This window comes from Bufo gargarizans, chromosome 3, assembly GCF_014858855.1.
Source record: "Bufo gargarizans isolate SCDJY-AF-19 chromosome 3, ASM1485885v1, whole genome shotgun sequence".
NCBI lineage: Eukaryota > Metazoa > Chordata > Amphibia > Anura > Bufonidae > Bufo > Bufo gargarizans.
In genome coordinates, this window is record NC_058082.1 from 397,211,337 (window position 1) to 397,229,707 (window position 18,371).

General features: G+C 44.1%; 1 protein-coding gene across 1 annotated transcript; it reads right to left on the reverse strand.

The window, feature by feature from the left end:
- Positions 1–4,797: 4,797 nt before the first annotated feature.
- Positions 4,798–7,243, reverse strand: BTG2 (BTG anti-proliferation factor 2). The gene is made up of 2 exons (XM_044285755.1): positions 6,997–7,243; positions 4,798–6,755 (listed from the first exon to the last, which is right to left on the reverse strand). Exons 1-2 carry the CDS (start codon positions 7,142–7,144, stop codon positions 6,433–6,435), a joined length of 471 nt encoding a protein of 156 aa, XP_044141690.1. The 5' UTR covers positions 7,145–7,243; the 3' UTR covers positions 4,798–6,432.
- Positions 7,244–18,371: the final 11,128 nt, after the last annotated feature.

Sequence of the window (18,371 nt, forward strand, 5' to 3'; positions counted from 1 at the left end):
AAAATGAGACAATGAAAGGTATTTGAAAATATATTTATAATAAAGTAATATTTGAAAGGAACCTGTCACCTAGAAAATGTATATTAGGCCGCCAGCAGTACCTTATTGTAGTCTGTAGCATGATTATAAAGGTGTCTGTGTCTTTTCTGTACAATGCGCCAAAACTCTGAAAAAAGACTTTTATTCAACTGGCCACGCTATGTAAATGAAAGTCTTGAAGTCAAGGGGGCAGCGGCTTTCTCACTGAAGTCAAGCCTGCCACCCTTTAGTATTTGATTGATAGGATGACCTGCGTTTGCTGCGTTTCCGGGTTATTCGGGTCTCTGAGTACCCGATAACCCGGAACAGGATGGTGATCGGTGGTGTGATTTTTCCCCACCAATCACCATCCTGCGATCCTGAGTGGTGATGGTGACATCACCACTCAGGATCGCTTCTGATTGGTAGGAGGGCGGGCCGGCGTCAGTTTCAAATGATAGCAGCGCTCCTCTCCTCCTCCTTTTGTGACCGGAGCTCGAGCAATCTGTGCCCCAGCACCCATCCTTGCCCCCAGGACCCGATCTGTGCCCCAGCACCCCCAACTTTATCATGAGGTAATTAGGGAAAGTATAGGGAAAGGTTGGGCTAGGCAGGGATATAAAAGGGAAAGTTGGTAAAAAAAATTTGGTTGCATCACCCTATGTAGGGTGTCTGGGGTCCACAGCACAGCTGTGTGACCCTAGACCCCCCCAGGGGTGCTGCTGCTTGCCCCCCTCCCCCCCACAACTTTTTTGGGGCGCAGGCATTTTTATTTTTTGTAGACGCTGCCAGGCGGAGCAAGGGGACCGCCATGCTAGGGACCCTGTGGCCCACACTAGTACGAGCAGCTCTGGGGCTCATACTAGTTTTCCAGCCCACCAGTTAAATCCACCGGAGCACCCTGCCGGTGAACTTGACTGGTGTACCCCAGTGCGATATGAGCCCGAGATTCCTGATTTTGTAGGCCAATCAGGAATCCAGATTTCCACAGTGGGCTACACTGAATATGACTTTTTTAGTCATTTTTCAGTGACCAACTGGTAAATCTGATGGTGGAGCAGACGAACCGTTGCTCAACACCCGGGCTCCTTTTTGGCCTTTCACCTTAAAGAGGACCTTTCATCTGTTTAGCCCTAGTCTAATTAGGGTCTTACCTTATAGGGCGGCCCCCACTGATGTAATCGCACTTTTTTTTTTCTTCAAAGAGCTCATTCTCCCTGGCTATGAGCGGTGCGCTCTGATTGGATGTGTTCACAGTCAGGGAGAAGAGAACTGCTCCAGTCTCCACCTAGTATAACCAAGTCGGCTAATTAGAATATAAGGCGCCGAAATCAACGGGGGACAACAGCGGACGAAAAAAAAAAAAAAGTGCAATGACATCAGTGGGGGCCGCCCTATAAGGTAAGACCCTAATTACACTAGGGTTAAACAGATGAAAGGTCCTCTGTAAGGACTAGGCCATTTTTTTGCAAATCTGACGTGTCACTTTTACTTATCCAAGCCATTCTGAGAATGTTTTCTTGTCATGTATTTTACTTCATGACAGTGGTAAATTTGAGTAAAAAATTTCTTTAAAAAAAATTCAACATTTACAAATACAAAAAAATTAGCAATTTTCTAAATTTCTATTTCTCAGCTTTTAAAACAGATAATGATACCTCCTAAAATAGTCATTACTTTACATTTACCATATGTCTACCTCATGTTTAAATCATTTTGTAAATTACATTTTCTTTTTTTGAGACTTTAGAAGGCTCAGAAGTTTAGAAGCAAATCTTGAAATGTTTCAGAAAATTTCCAAAACCCACTTTTTAAGGACCAGTTCAGGTCTGAAGTCACTTTGTGGGGCTTACATAATAGAAACCACCCATAAATGGCCCCATTTTAGCAACTACACCTCTGAAGGTATTCAAAACTGGTTTTTACAAACTTTGTTAACCCTTTAGGTGTTCCACAAGAATTAAATGAAGATAGAGATGAAATTTCAGAATGTCACTTTTTTGGAAGATTTTACATTTTAATCAATTTTTTCCAGTAACCAAGCAAGGGTTAACAGCCAAACAAAACTCAATATTTATTACCCTGATTCTGTAGTTTACAGAAATACCCTATATGTGGTCGTAAACTGCTGTACGGGCACACGGCAGGGAGCAGAAGGAAAGGAATGCCATATGGTCTTTGGATGGCAGATTTCACTGGGATAATTTTAAGTTGCCATGTCACATTTGAAGACCCCCTGATGCACCCCTAGAGTAGAAACTCCCCCCCCCCAAAAAAAAAGACCCCATTTTGGAAACTATGGGATAAGGTGGCAGTTTTGTTGGTACTATGTTAGGGTACATATGATTTTTGGTTGCTCTATATTACACTTTTTGTGAAACAAGGTTACCAAAAATAGCTGTCTTGGCACCGTTTTTATTTTTTGTTATTTACAATGTTCATCTGACAGGTTAGGTCATGTGGTATTTTTATAGAGCAGGTTGTTATGGACGCGACAATACCAAATATGACAATTTTTTTGGCTGTTTGTTTCAGTTTTACATAATAAAGCAATTTTGAAGAAAAATTTATTTTTTTGTGTCTCCATATTATAAAACCAGTTTATTTTTTATTTTTTTGGGCAACTGTATAATGTTAGGGGCTAATTTTTTTCAGTATGAGAGGACGGTTTGATTGGTACTATTTTAGAGTGCATATGGCTTTTTTATCTCTTGGTATTACACTTTTAGTGATGTAAGGAGACAAAAAAATTGCTTTTTTGACACCGTTATTTAATTTTTTTACGGTGTTAATCTGAGGGTTTAGGTCATGTGATATTATACAGCAGGTTATTGTGGACGTGGCAATACCTAACGTCTGTTTTTGTTAATTTTTACACAATAACAATTTTTTTTAATAAAAAAAAAATCACGTTTCAGTGTCTCCAAATTCTGAAAGCCATAGTTTTTTTTTTTTTTTGGGGGGCGTTGTCTTAGGCAGGGTCTCGTTTTTTGCAGGATGAGATAACGGTTTGATTGGTATGATTTTGGGGTGCATATGACTTTTTTCACTTGGAATTACACTTTTTGTGATGTAAGGTGACGAAAAAATTGCTTTTTTGACAGTTTTTATTTTTTTACGGTGTTCACTTGAGGCGTTAGGTCATGTGGTATTTTTATAGAGCAGGTTGTTACAGATGCGGCAATACCTAAGGGTACTTTCACACTTGCGTTTTTCTTTTCCGGCATAGAGTTCCGTCACAGGGGCTCTATACCGGAAAAGAACTGATCAGTTTTATCCCCATTCATTCTGAATGGAGAGTAATCCGTTCAGGATGCATCAGGATGTCTTCAGTTCAGTCGTTTTGACTGATCAGGCAAAAGAGAAAACCGCAGCATGCTACGGTTTTCTCTCCGGCGAAAAAAACTGAAGACTTGCCTGAACGCCGGATCCGACATTTTTTCCCATAGGAATGTATTAGCGCCGGATCCCGCATTCAAAATACCGGATCCGTCGTTCCGGCATGCGCAGATCGGTAAAAATGAGAAAAAATGTACAAGACGGATCCGTCGGTCCGCATGACAACCAGAGAGACGGATCCGTCTCACAAATGCTTTCAGTCAGCGGCAGATCCGGTGGCCAGTTCCGCCGACGGAACTGCCCGCCGGATCACACTGCTGCAAGTAAGAAAGTAGCCTAATATGTCAACTTTTTTATTTTTACACAATATAATTTTTTAAACAAAAAAAACAGCGCCATGTTTTTTTTGCCGATTGTCTTTTGTAGAGTCTGATTTTTTGCGGGTTGAGTTGACAGTTTGATTGGTATGATTTTGGGGTGCGTATGACTTTATTGCTTGGTATTACACTTTTTGTGATGTAAGGTGACAACAAAATGGCTTTTTTGACAGTTTTTATTTTTTACGGTGTTCACTTGAGGCATGGTGATGGATCATTTGATGGACCATGTGATGAGTGAAGTGAGGGCATCAAAGAAGACGACAGAAAAGAAGCCGAGCTGCGCAAACAAGTGGATGAGGTGAGTTAATTACGTTTTTTTGCCGCTAATTGCAGTACTGCACGTGGGGGAACAGAAGGACCGCATCTGTATACTATTTGCTTAGCACAGCATGCTGTCAGAATTGTACTTTGCACTGGGGTTCCACTCTTTGGGCCACCTGCACACGATTTTTCCACAGAAAAACCACAGCATAGTACAGGACCAGCAAAGTATATGCGATTACACAAGTCTCATCTTTGCATATTGTTTTTATGTGGAAACTGGCCTGCGTTGTGGATTTCCAAATCTGCAGCATGTGACTTATCTCTGCCTTTAGCTGCAGATTTCACCCTTTTAAAAACGGAAGACAAGATCAGCAAAACTGTATCTAGTCTACAATTCTAAATTTCAGATTTTGGTGCGGGTATGCTGCAGAAACACAAATTTGCATGGCTCTTATGTGTACTCACCCACACTCGTGTGCAGATGACCCCAAGCAATAACACAAGTCTCTAGTTTGCAAATAATGCCTACACCTGCCCTTATTGTGGCCCACAATATATGGCCCCATATCACGGATGCAGACCCATTCACTAGAGGGGGCCACAGAAGCAATATGGAGCGCATCCATGGCATTTCAGTCTGTGCCTCTGCACCAGAAAAAATAAAAATTTTGCAATGCGGACGGATCATGGATCCTTTCAAGTTGAATGGGTCTGTATCTTTCAGTGTAGGCCACTAGAATTCATGTGCATTGGGTCCTAAAATGGCTCGAGGGTCATATCAAGAAAACAAACCACACTGATTCAATTTCTCTTTTATTACAAAAGTAACAACCGTACAGTACCCAGTAACAAAATATTCAGTGACTGCTAAGCAGCACAACTAGACGCAGATGAAACACAGGCAGTTTACAAAGCTTGGCAGTACAATGTGACACTGTTGGTGGTATTACACTGCCGAATCTTCAGGCAGTGCAAGCACATGAATCAGTGCTCATTTGCAATGGCCTGATTACACCGGCCAATACAAATTGAATGCAGGAGGAAGGAACGCTTACCCTCATTCTGTTCTATTCATTATCGGCAGCACATCCCGATTACACAGGGACATGTGCTCCTGATAATTGGGCATCTCATTGCGATGCCCATCAGCCATTGAACAAGCTTTCACTCGTTCGATTTGGGCCAATGAAAGCTTGTTCTTGATAAGCATGCCGTTTAATAGGTCCTTTACACACAGACCACACATAGGTATTGTGCAAATATTTAAGGGCCACAGTTTGGCCCTCTAAGACACTTTGTGCAGCATGAGAAAGGCACCAAGTTGTTTGCAGCTGCTACTGAATATGCACCGCACATTCGGACAGTTGTCTTGCAGAGTCCTGACAAGTGGGTATCTGGAATCACCATTAAAGAGCATTCAGTACCTATTCATACTAGTTTGCACATTACTTCTGTTTTCTCCATAGTTTTATGTTACACTCTTTCCGCAGACTTTAGCAATGAGGCCCATCACAGCCATAAGAACAGTTCCTCCAGCTAAAGCGACCTATAGTAATATTGTTTGGGCTCTGAATCGCACTACAAGGCAAGTGTGAATAAGTCCTTAACCCATTAAAGGTGCAGCCACATGGTTAGGTTTCCAGATGTAGATTTGGAAGCCAAAATAAGGAACGGTCATAAAAAAAGGAGAGAAACCACTTCTCTTTATGCTTCCAAAACTGCATCTGGGAACCTGACTTAGTAGTTGTTCCCCAATTATTCTAAGCTGTAATAGGAACCCAAGAGACATTCAGATTATTCCAGCAAAGGACAAGAACAAAATCTAATGGGCCATTTATTGCCTACCAGTAGCTCGGCCTGCAACAGTATTGCCTGTATTAATGGGCAGAAGACCATAAGCTTAGGGGGCAGTGACTTGCATCACACAAAGTCCACCTTCATCCATGCTGTAGGGGGAAGGGACTACTTAGACATAACATACCCTACATAATAAAGCCCGGCTCTCAGGATTAAATGCATGATGGAGCATGCAGAGTGAAAACCCGTTCTGTGGAGTCAGCCATAAGCTGGGGCTTCAAGCAGCAAGCACCTGGATCAGTTAAAGCACTTTTAAAGCAGAGAATAAAGTGCAAAGTAGCCAAACTGAACCAATAAAAATAAAAATCCCATAAGTGTACATAGTATATAGTCCCCATATGTTGCAGTGTGCATTATAGTGGATATGTATGCAATGGGCTGTACATGTTGTACTAGTGCATTAGTGTATAAGATAATTAAAAAATACTAGATATGACCACATCATTTTCTCCAAATAAAAATCATTTAAAAATATAAATAGATCTTCATTAAAAAAAAAAAAAAAAAAACATCGCTCCCAGAGCGAGGTATTTACACATTTAAAAGCAGCAGAGGTGGAGATCCATGGATCAGGTTAGCTGCCCACCGTCATCAGGTACTGGTTTGGTGCACTGGAGCGGCCTAGGAGCTCACTCTTACAGTTTAAGAGTCCTCGGGGTACAGGAGCAGATGCCTCGTATAGGACACAGATGGAACCATCCTCGCCTATCCTGTAGGAAACTTCATAAGGATCCACCCAGAGCGTGAGCTCTTTGGGCAAGAGACAGAGTAGATAACTCATCTTTATACGAGCTGCAACTTTGCTGATGATTGGGTCCATTTTATGGTTGATCCGGATGCAGCGGTAGCCAGAACCCTTAGCAGGCTTGTCTGGAAACCAATGGTGCCTATAGTGATCTGTAAAAAAAAAAAAAAAAAAAAAAGCCACAGTCAATGCTCTGCCTGATCCAGTGATGCGCTCCTCCCACCATATGCTGCCTAACATCCTGTATGAGTAACCTACAGCCACAGAAATAACGTGGAACCACATGCGTTTACAGGGGAGTCACTGACCCGCGAATTATAACTGAGCTGCCCTAATCCTGCTGATGCGTTACCGTAACTGATTAACCCCCCGGCATGGTCCCCGAGCTCTCACCGATCAGCGTGTCCTGCAACGCTCCGCTGAAGCCTTGTAGTTGCTGTTCATTGAGCCGGCTGCGCAGGAGGCTGGATAGAAAACTGACGGCCGCCGTAATCTCCGGCAACGTCTCCGTGAGGCCGTCTTCTGAAGACACGATGGACATGGCTGCTAGGGTGAGGTCACGGCGTAAGCTACGAGGAAGGAAGCACGTACGGATATGATGTTAACGCAGACAAGCCGTGCTACCCCGCCGCTCCACAGACTAACGGAAGAGGAACAGCGAGCTCTCTCTTTTATAGCAACCCCCCCCCCCCCCCCACCGCACACAGCAGTCCACCAATCATCGCGGCAGCCTCGTCCTCTATGCTAATAAAGCTGATGACGTCACGAGATCCGTGCTAAGAAAAGAATGTGGCTGGAGACGGCCAAGTGTGTTGACACAGAGGTGAGGGAGGAACGAGGGGCATTGTGGGTAGAAGAACCAACTGCGGAAATGAAAACAAAGCTGCATGTGGCTGTGCTTTATGTCCCCAGAGACCTTCCCCACCAGCCAGGGAAACAGACCGCATTGCCTATAGTATAATGAAATAAAAACCGTCCAGTTTAAATATGGAGTTATGTTGACTCCTTAGTGACCAGTCACCAGACTGTTTTGGGGCATCGTGACTAGTGTTGATCGAGCATCAAAGTGCTCTGGTCAAACACCTTAGGTGCTCTACCGAGCACAATAGAAGTCGATGGGAGAGCCCGAGCATTAAACCAGGCACCCCCTGCTCTGTTGTTCGAGTAGTACGCCACTTTTACAGACTGACAATAATACGCACAAAACCGTTGTTTTTTTTTAGAGGAAAAATTATTAGGAAACATTCTTTCTTGTATATTTACTTATATATAAAGTGCAAGTGCTGCCAAAAATTACAAGGAAGAAGCACTTCGATACATCCTGTATATCACATAAAGGAGGGCCTCATTCACATTGTGGTACAATTGTTCAGGTAGTGGGACTTCTGCACTAAGTGAAATGGCTGCCAAAAATTACAAGGAACCGGCACTACAATACACCCTTTATTACACATAAAGGAGGGCATCATACACACCCTTGAAAAATTATGATTGATTGAAATATTAAGGGTGAGGGTCTGCTGCAGATCTGACTCTCTAAAACATTAGGGGCAAGCGCCTGATGCTGAGCTGACCATTGAAAAAATTATTGGAGAGTGCCTGCTGCTTAGCTAACCATTGAAAAAATAATGGGCGTGGGCCTGTTGGTGAGCTGACCCTGTAAAACATTAAGGTTGAGGGCCTGTTGGTGAGCTGACCCTCAAAAACATTATATGCGAGGGCCTACAGGTGAGCTGAACCTCTAAAAGATTGTAGGTAAGGGCCTGCTGGTGAGCTGACCCTCTAAAACATTATATGTGAGGGCCTGCAGGTGAGCTGACCCTCTAAAAGATTGTAGGTGAGTGCTTGCTGGCGAGCTGACCTTTTAAAACATTATATGCGAGGGCCTTCTGGTGAGCTGGCCCTCTAAAAGATTGTAGGTGAGGGCCTGCTGGTGAGCTGACCCTCTAAAACATATGCGAGGGACTACAGGTGAGCTGACCCTCTACAACATTAGGAGCGAGGGCAGACTAATAAGCATGTTGATATGATGGAAGGGGAGGAGGACTAGAAAAGGAAGATTAAACCATTTTCAGTTCACAGGCAGATGCGCTTATTAGTTACTATGCCCCCGGCAGCACTAAATACCCGCTCTGACAAAACGCTGGTGGCAGGGCAGGCCAGCACCTCCAAGGCTTAGACAGTTCATGCCATGTGTCCAGCTTGGACACCAAGTAGTTGAAAGGCACAGAGGGATCATTGAGGACGCTGACACGGTCTGCTACGTACTCCTTCACCATCTTCCAAAATGTTTCCCTCCTTGTGACACTAGGCCGCGCATCAGGGTGATTGTGCTGGCGGGTGTCATGAAACTGTCCCAGGCTTTGGAGAGTGTTGCCCTGCCTCTGTTGGAACTGCTGTGTGTTCCCCTCGTCTCCCCAAGGAACTACGTACTCTGCAGCCAGTGTTGTCAGCTTGAAATTTTTGGAGCAGTTTTTCTACAAGGACATTTTGTTATTGCACCATTTTGCTCGTCCTCTCCACCACAGGAATGATAGATGAGAAGTTCTCTTTGTAGCGGAGGTCGAGAAGGGTGAACAACCAGTAATCAGTGTTGTTCAAAATACTTAAAACGCGTGGGTCACGGGAAAGGCAGCCTAACATAAAGTCAGCCATGTGTGCCAAAGTCCCAACAGGCAAGACTTTGCTGTCATCATCAGGAGGAAGACTCAATCTCCTCTTCCTCCTCTTCTGCCCATCCACGCTGAACAGATGGAATTAAACTTCCACAGGTAATACCCTCTGTAGCAGAGGCAACCGTCTCCTGCTCCTTCTCACCCTCATCATCCAATTTGCACTGAGAAGATGAATTTAGGGTGGTCTGGCTATCACCCTGTGTAATGTCTTCCCCCATTTCCACCTCTTCCACATGCAAAGCGTCGGCCTTAATTGTGAGCAGCCATCATTTGAGTAGACACAGAAGTGGGGTGGTGACGCTGATAATAGAGTTATCGCCGCTCACCATCTGTGTTGATTCCTCACAGTTAGCAAACAAATGTGGATAGGGAAATTACTTAACATAAAATACGTAAAAATAAAAAATAATTATCTTGATCTAGGAGGAGGAGGTCCATATGGAGTAGAAGGTTGAGGAGGCGGTGGATGTGGCGGTGTAGGTGGAAGTGGCGGTGGAGAAGGAGGAGGTAGCCAACACTGGTTTTTAGTTTAATATATATATTTTTTTGTTTAAATTAGGGTACACCCCAAAACATTGGGAAATATAACCTGTGATAACCCCCTCCAGTCGTGCTAAACAAACGTTCAGACAATACACTGACTACAGGGCAGGCCAGCACCTCCAAGGCATAAAGGGCAAGCTCAGGCCATGTGCCCAATTTCGAGAACCAGAAGTTGAAGGGGGCAGAACCATCAGTCAGTACCTGTAGGCGTGTGCACACATACTGCTCAACCATGTTGCACATCACCGTGACGCCCACGATCTAATTGAATATCTTCTCTATCAACTTTCAATGTTTTTTTCTGCGCCTACCATGGTGATCACGGGTAGCAGGGAATCAGGGTTCCAGGCCGGAGAAGAATCCTGAGAAAGGGATACCACATCCAAGGGAGGTCAATGGATGAAATTAAATGGAATCAAGCGGAAATGTGGGACAAATTATTGAAGCAGAAGCTTCCAAGTAAAGGAGGGGATGCAATTACCCACTCCTGACTCGGAGAGGTAGTGATGATAAATAACAATACAGGACTCTTAAGATGCCCTGTTATTGGAATGATTAATAAAAAATTACAGGGAATGTCACTGGAGTATTTTGGATTTGGAAACGTTAGACAGGAGAGGCCCTGCTGATGCTTTGTTGACTCTAGATAACTTCTGCCTGATCGCACGTCCCTGTGATGTCCACGATCTAATTGGATATCTTCTCTATCAACTTTCTACGTTCTTTGCTGCGCCTACCATGGTGATCATGGGTAGCGGTGAATCAGGGTTCCACGCCGGAGAGGTAACGTAAGAAAGGGATCGAGCAGGGTTTGTATTCGTCAAAATTGGTAAAATGTCACCTGACAAAGTAATAGATGATTTTTTGAAATGTAAGTCCCTATCACCTATACAGAACAGGGGTTTATTCACGGCAAAATTGCTAAAATGTCACGCAACAATGTAACAGATTCTTTTGCACCCTTCTCCCTCTTTTGCTGTGCTGGTGCCTCTGTGCGACCACCACCTCTTCCTCCGAACTAGACAGGTCACTCGCATGACCTTGATTCCATGTGGGGTCTAGTACCTCATCATCCTCCACATCATCTTTCACCCACTCTTTACCCCTGCCCTCATTGTCGGTCTGCAGACTGCAGAAAGCCGCAGCAGTTGGCACCTGTGTTTTGTCATCATCTGAGATGTGCTGCGGTGGTCCTCCCATGTACTCATCCTGAAACATAAGTGGTTGGGCATCGGTGCACTCAATCTCTTCCACTTCTGGGGCAGGGCAATGTGTATGGCCCTGGGAAACCCTGCTAGCAGAGTCATCAAAAAGCAGAAGAGACTGCTGCATGACTTGGGGCTCAGACTGCTTGGCTGATTTGCAAGGGGGTGAGATGAAAGACTGATGGACATCGGCTGCAGGTGCCAACTCTGATCTTTCAGCAGGAGACTGGGTGGGAGACAATGTGAAGGAACTAGAGGCACTGTCAGCCACCCAATCTACAATCGTCTGTACTTGTTCTGGCCTCACCATTCGTTGAGCCGCATTCGGCCCGATCAAATAAGGCTGAAGGTTCTGTTGCCTACTCGCACCTGAGGAAGGTGTTTCACTTGTGCGTGTAGCTGGCACAGATCGACCACATCCTCTCCCTGCAACAGGAGCTCCACCAGCAGCACCACGACTGGGGCCACGTCCCTTATTTGACGCTCTCTTCATTCTTTGCTTTCACCCACCAAACTAACAGATGGTTTATGCCAGGCGACAGTAACCGCCAATAGTCAACAATTAAGTTCACTGAGTAAGGCAGTGCCGGTGTCATAAAGAGGAAAAAATTCTTGAGATCACACAACAGTGTGACAGGTGAATTTTATACAATTACTTCACGGTCCCAAAATATTTTATATTTGTATTGACTGGTTGTATTGGACTGTGACAAATGCAGCAAAGGCCCCAAATGTAGGGTCTTGCACAAAATGGGTGTTTTTTTAAACCCAGAATATAACTGCAGTATTTACGCTTGTATTTGACTGTCACAAATTCAGCAAGGACCCAAAATGTATTATCTTGCAAAAAATGTGTGTTTTTTTAAACCCTGGATATAACTGCAGTATTTAAACCTTGTATTTGACTGTCACAAATGCATGCATGTTGTGCTGATGCACTGAACTTGCACAAAATGGCCGCCGATGCCCACCTAACTAACAGTCGGATAAAAGTAATTTTTCTGTGTCACTGGGCTCAGGGCAGGGTACAAATATGGTGCATTGCACCCACAAAACAAAATCGCTGTAGATCGCTGAGTTAACAACAAGTTCTGATAACAGATTATTTCCTATTTTCTCCCTCACAGCAGCAGCATCCTATCCCTACACTAGCAAGAGCGGAGTGACATGCAGCGCTACGTGACTCCAGCTTATATAGAGGCTGGGTCGCATGCTGCACTGGTGGCTTCTAAGGGCACAAGAGTTAAACGCTTGTTCATTGGCTGCAGCCTTTCAAAAGGCGCCATCAAAATCGCCAAACACCGAACTCGAGCCCGAACATTTACTGAAAAGTTCAGGTTTGGGTCCGGGGTCCAAAAATCCTAAAGTTCTGTACGAACCCGAAGAGCAGAAGCTGACTGGAAAGGCGACGATATGTTGCAGCTGGTATTCCACCACTGCCCTCTGCTGCTCACAACGCGTGGACAACATTTGGAACATGGAGTTCCAGCACATGCTCACATCGCACAACAGTCGGTGAGCTGGCAATTGTAAGCGCTGCAGTGTTGACAGACCGCCGAAAGCTGTCGATGACTTGCGGAAATGGGCACACATGCTCCGCACCTTAGGCATGGAATGTGTGTGAGCTTGCTGAGCTCCAAAGCCCCAGTTACTCCCATTTTCAGACACAACCATGCCTGGTTCTAGGTTGAGTGGCGAGAGCCACAGCTCAGTCTGGTCTCTTATCTTCTGCCACAGCTCTGCGGCGGTGTGCTGTTTGTCACCTAAGCAGATCAGCTTAAGCACGGCCTGCTGACGTTACCCCACTGCAGTGCTACACTGCTTCCAGCTACCGACTGATGGCTGACTGGTGCTGCAAGAGGATATCCTTGCCGTTGGTAGCACCTGTGCCATCCCAGGGTACGACTTGCTCCCGGCCTCCACAACGTTTACCCAGTGTGCTGTCAGGGAATTGTAGCGCCCCTGGCCGAAAGCACTTGTCAATGTGTCAGTGGTTAAAGGGAACCTGTCATGTGGATATTTGATTATAATCTAATTATATACAATCATTAACTACTAAAAAGTACCTTAGATGTATTCACTTACTGGTGTGACAGATGGTTACCTCATAATATACAAACATAGATGCCGCATGCTAATGAGCTGATTCAAATCCGGCGTGATGTCAGTGAGTCCAGCGTATATTTAGTTCAGAGCTATAGCCACTCCCCTGCCCACCTGATGCTGATTCATATGGAAAAAAAACTGTCAATCAGCAGCAGGTGGGCAGGGAGACTCAGGAGCTCATGAATATTCAGGACTCATCATTATGAGCTGGAGCTTTTCAATACAAGATGTTGGCAGATTGACTGGGTCAGTTAAAGAAAGCGACCCAGCATTTTGCTAAGAGAATCAGTCACTTTTTTATGTTGCCCTTAGTTAGCACATTATAAAACTGGTGACAGGTTCCCTTTAAGTGAACCTTCCCAGTAACTGTGTTGGTCAGGGCACGGGTGATGTTACGGGACACATACTGGTGTAAGGCGGGCACGGCACACCGTAAAAAATAATGGTGGCTGGGGACTACGTAACGGGGGACAGCCACCGACATCAGGCTGAGGATCAGTATCCACAAGCTTAAATGGCAACATTTCCAGGGCCAGTAATTTAGAAAGTTAGCAATTAGTGCTATGGCCTTTGGGTGGGTGGCTGGGTATTTGCACTTGCGTTCAAATGCCTGGGGTAATGACATTTGGATGCTGCGCTGAGACAGGGAAGTGGGTGTGGTCGCTGATGGTGCTTGCAAAGGTCCAGGTGCAGGGCGGGAGGCATCCGGGCCTGCGCCTTCGACAGGGGATTGGCCAGCACATAACACAGGGGAAGAGGAGGCAGTGGTGTGACCCGCAGACACAGATTGTGGACTCAGGCGTTCGACCCACCTATTAGGGTGCTTTGATACCATGTCGCAGATCATGCTGGTGCTGGTGGGTTGCTAGTGTTCACGCCCCTGCTCATTTTTGTATGGCACAGGTTGCAAATGAAAATTATTTTATCGTCCGCACTTTCCTCAGAAAAGCGTCAGACTGCAGAACACCTACCCCTTGGCAAGGGAGATTTCCACAAGGGTGTGCTCCAGGGAACAGTTGCTGGCCTGTTTGGTGTGGGCATGCCTTCTCCCTTTTGCCACCCCACTGCCTCTTCCAGCCTGTTGCGGTGCCGCGGATCCCTCCCCCTCTGTACTGCTGTCCTCACTCGGCTTGCCACCTTCCCAGGTTGGGTCAGTGACTTCATCGTCCACCACCCCCTCTTCCACTTCCTCACTCTGGTCATCCTTCTGACTTGTTGACCTAACAACAACCTTGAGTTATTGACAACTGTGTCTCATCCTCATCATCAACCTCTTGGGACAATAATTGCCATTGACATATTGGCAACTTTAGGATGCGCTAAAAATAGATATTGCTGCTACACACAATAGTCCTTAGAAGGACTTTTGGTTCTGTAAAGTTTTAGCAATTTAGCGCAGGTTGCGCTTAAAATATATATTGCTGCTGCCACACACAACAATAGTCCTTAAAAGGACTTTTGGGTCTCTGCACAAGTTTTTCAGCTTTAAAAAAATATGTATTCACTCCCTACACTATCTTTCCCTTCTTCAGCACAGCTCTCCCTGACTAACACTGAGCCTAACACGTGTCATTGGGTACTATATAGCACTCGATCACGCGTTCCGGCCAGCCAATCACTGCAATGCCAGTAACAAACATGGCTACAGCATTACAGTGAAGGGCAGCACTTACCTGCATGTTTATTGGCTGCTTAGTAGCCAACAAACATGCGGGGAAGAGACTTGAGTATTGCGCTCGAGCACATGCGGTATTCGGCTATATTTTATATATAGGCTAACCCTTTAAATTGTTAGTAAAAGTACTGTTCTACTGTTAAACTGGCCTCATTATTGTCTCACATTTCAGCAAATCATGCCTTACATCTTAAATCTTATTTCTACCAAGGGCATCCCACCTAACACCAGGCAGGAAAACCCCAAAACAAAGGTGTACCCCAAGTGAAGAAAAGGTGCCCCCCATGCCATCACTGCATGGCCCAGGGAAGTGATAGGACCACTACCGTAACTACTACCCCCATTATTGCTACCACCATTTCTATCTTCTGTGCTGTCCACTGCAGCCCGCTGCAGGTGCGCTGGGGACCTGTAGGTGTTGAGGGCCCCAGTCCCCTATGCCTGGGTTCCTCATGGAGCTAAAACGCAATGTAATTATCACATTGTAGAATATTTGTAGAACATTGTGTGATATTATATCCAACTTCGTCTGACCTCCTTGCAGTTTCTTTCAGTCTTTTATGCCAGAGAGAATACTTTGGCTTTGGCTTGCATCACCAAAGTGAATATACCCATCACTGTATGCTTTTGCTACCATTTCCGGGTACTCAAACATAAAGCTCAGAAGATAGCTAAAACAGTGTGAACTACATTTTTTACAGACACATTGGAAAACCATAACAAAAGATGCAGATTGTAATTAATATACGTTTATAGCACAGGCACTAATATGGGTTAATCCAAAAACAAACCAGAAGTCCGTTCACCAGGAATCAGCAGTCTGAAAACCACCACCTAGCTCTGAGATTGGAAGCAGAGTCAGAAATCTGACACTGTAAACTCAGATACGTGCACACAATAAGCGTGGCTCACATAGAGCAAGCGCCAAACCCACAAGTCCATACTAATGTACATGTGATATATTAGCCACGAGAAAGCAAACCTTTTCATATTCAGATAATGTAGCCTTTATTGTACATTTTAAGAATGTCAGAAGTTACTATGGATTTTGAAATCAAAAGTCCAGGCTTTAGATATTGATGACCTATCCTTAGAATATGTCTATAACATTAGATTGGTGCAGGTTTCGACACCTGACAGTTGAGAACAGCTGATCAGTGGGGGTGTTGGACCTCAACCGATCTGATATTGATGACCTATCTAAAGATGCCCCTACCAAGGGGTTTTTAGACTATAACCTAAATTTTACAAATTCTGCCAAATCAGTTATAAGACTAATGTTATTGTTCCCCAAATAATGGTTTTCCATTGCCTGCTCACCAGTTCCCAGTAATTAGTGCACGTGCCGCTTTGTTTTCTTTGGTCTGCAGCATTTTTGGCTCTCTCCTAACCAGACCCATGATGCATTGTGCCAACGCTAGAGCCAGAGCTAGTCACTTCCTGAACACCTCTCTGCTAGAGGGGAAACAACTGGTCAGTGCACATACACCAGGCCTCCACCTTGCCCCTGTAAATGACTGGGGAAGGTGACACTGCTGGAACTGGAAGAGTCCTTCACAGAGTCATGAACCTGATGTAAGCAGAAGGACTTGCTTTTGTAGTGGACGGGGTCACATGTTTGACATGCCGAGCAGGCAGTATTGACAAAATTAAATGAGAATACCTTAAGATGTATGTACCAACAGATTAAAAGGATACATACTTAATACATCCTGGAATACATCTACTTTTTTTTATTAAAAATGAGTTGCCCACTGCTGTGCCAGCCAAAATGTCCCTGACTTAGGGCTCCTTCAAGCATACTTTTTTACAACATATTATACAGTACACTGGTAAAAAAGAAAAAAAAAAACTTCAAGTGGTTTTCTTTGAGTTTTCTGTAATTTATTTTTAAAGATGTTTAAACTATCACTCAAATCCACACTAGCTCATAGCTGCCATAGATTTGCATTTCTGGTGCTCAGGCTGTCAGAAGATGCACCAAATTTTTTTAAGCATGTCTCTTTAAAAGGAGTCCTCCGGGAATGATTTAAAATGTGAATAGGACAGGTTGCCTGCACTTGCAGAGCTGCCTAGAGGTTGAGTGGATCAGGTATCACTACACAGTGTGTTGTTATGTCTGCATAAATTCCACATCAGTAATGATGCAGTCCTGTGTGTGATACGCTGTCATGGCTGAGCAGCCGGACAAAAACGGAAATTTTGGAAAGGATCACTCTACAGCAGTGGTGTAGCGTGGGTTGCCAGCACCGGGGGCAAGACAAAAATTGCGCCCCCCCCCCCTTTTCAGCCTATGAGCACGCCCCTTTTAACAGATATTGTAGTAGATGTCACTTGCAGTCCTATGTAACACCACAGATAACAGTAATAACTCTCTGAACACAGATAATGTAGTAGATGGATGGCTCCAAAATTCAAAACACGAACAGTGTGACCTGAAGTCTGGCCCCAGGATGCGGCAGGCTGGGCCAAATTCTCAATCTCCTCCCTACCGTGAAACAGATATGTCGATGGACATTATTATATACAGCAGAATAAAGTACCATACCTATTACATCCAGTGACGTCTCCTGTGATGTAGACTTTCCTCAACGTCTTCATTCAGAGATAAGACCGCCATGATACTTTCTTTCAGTTGCTTCTCGTCTCTGCAGAGTTTCACAGAAAACTAATTTAGGTTCCTCACTTTACTATTATCCTCTCCTTCCTGGTGTCTCAACACTGTCATCCTGCTGTCCCCCAATACTGTGCTAGAGACAGATAGTCCCCCATTCCCCATAATATTATTCCCCTTGTATATTATAATGGCCCCCTCTGTATTAGTATTATTATTAATATTAATGACCCCCTCTGTATTATTATTAATATTAATGACCCCCTCTGTATTATTATTATTATGGCCCCCTCTTTATTATTAATATAATGGCCCCCTCTTTATTATTAATATAATGGCCCTCTCTTTATTATTAATATAATGGCCCCCTCTTTATTATTAATATAATGGCCCCCTCTTTATTATTAATATAATGGCCGCCTCTTTATTATTAATATAATGGCCCTCTCTTTATTATTAATATAATGGCCCCCTCTTTATTATTAATATAATGGCCGCCTCTTTATTATTAATATAATGGCCGCCTCTTTATTATTAATATAACGGCCCCCTCTTTATTATTAATGTAACGGCCCCCTCTTTATTATTAATGTAACGGCCCCCTCTTTATTATTAATATAACGGCCCCCTCTTTATTATTAATATAATGGCCCCCTCTTTATTATTAATATAATGGCCCCCTCTTTATTATTAATATAATGGCCCCCTCTTTATTATTAATATAATGGCCCCCTCTTTATTATTAATATAATGGCCGCCTCTTTATTATTAATATAGCCCTTCCTCTGGATCAACTTTGCAGAATAATAGGCTGAACTGGATGGACTGTATAAAGCTGAAATAAGTTACAATGTTACTAGAATTACAGAAAGTATGTAAAAATAATAATAATTACAACGCAATGAATACAGTGCCATATGTCTTTTTGCATAACTTGTAGGTGGAAGATA

What these genes read in the sequence shown, in the direction of transcription:
- BTG2 (XM_044285755.1), bottom strand. Translation starts at nt 7,144, where the DNA reads ATGTCCATCGTGTCTTCAGAAGACGGCCTCACGGAGACGTTGCCGGAG. An exon ending in GTTGCAGGACACGCTGATCG is followed by an intron (nt 6,756 to 6,996) that starts GTGAGAGCTCGG and finishes TTTTTTTTACAG; the next exon opens with ATCACTATAGGCACCATTGG.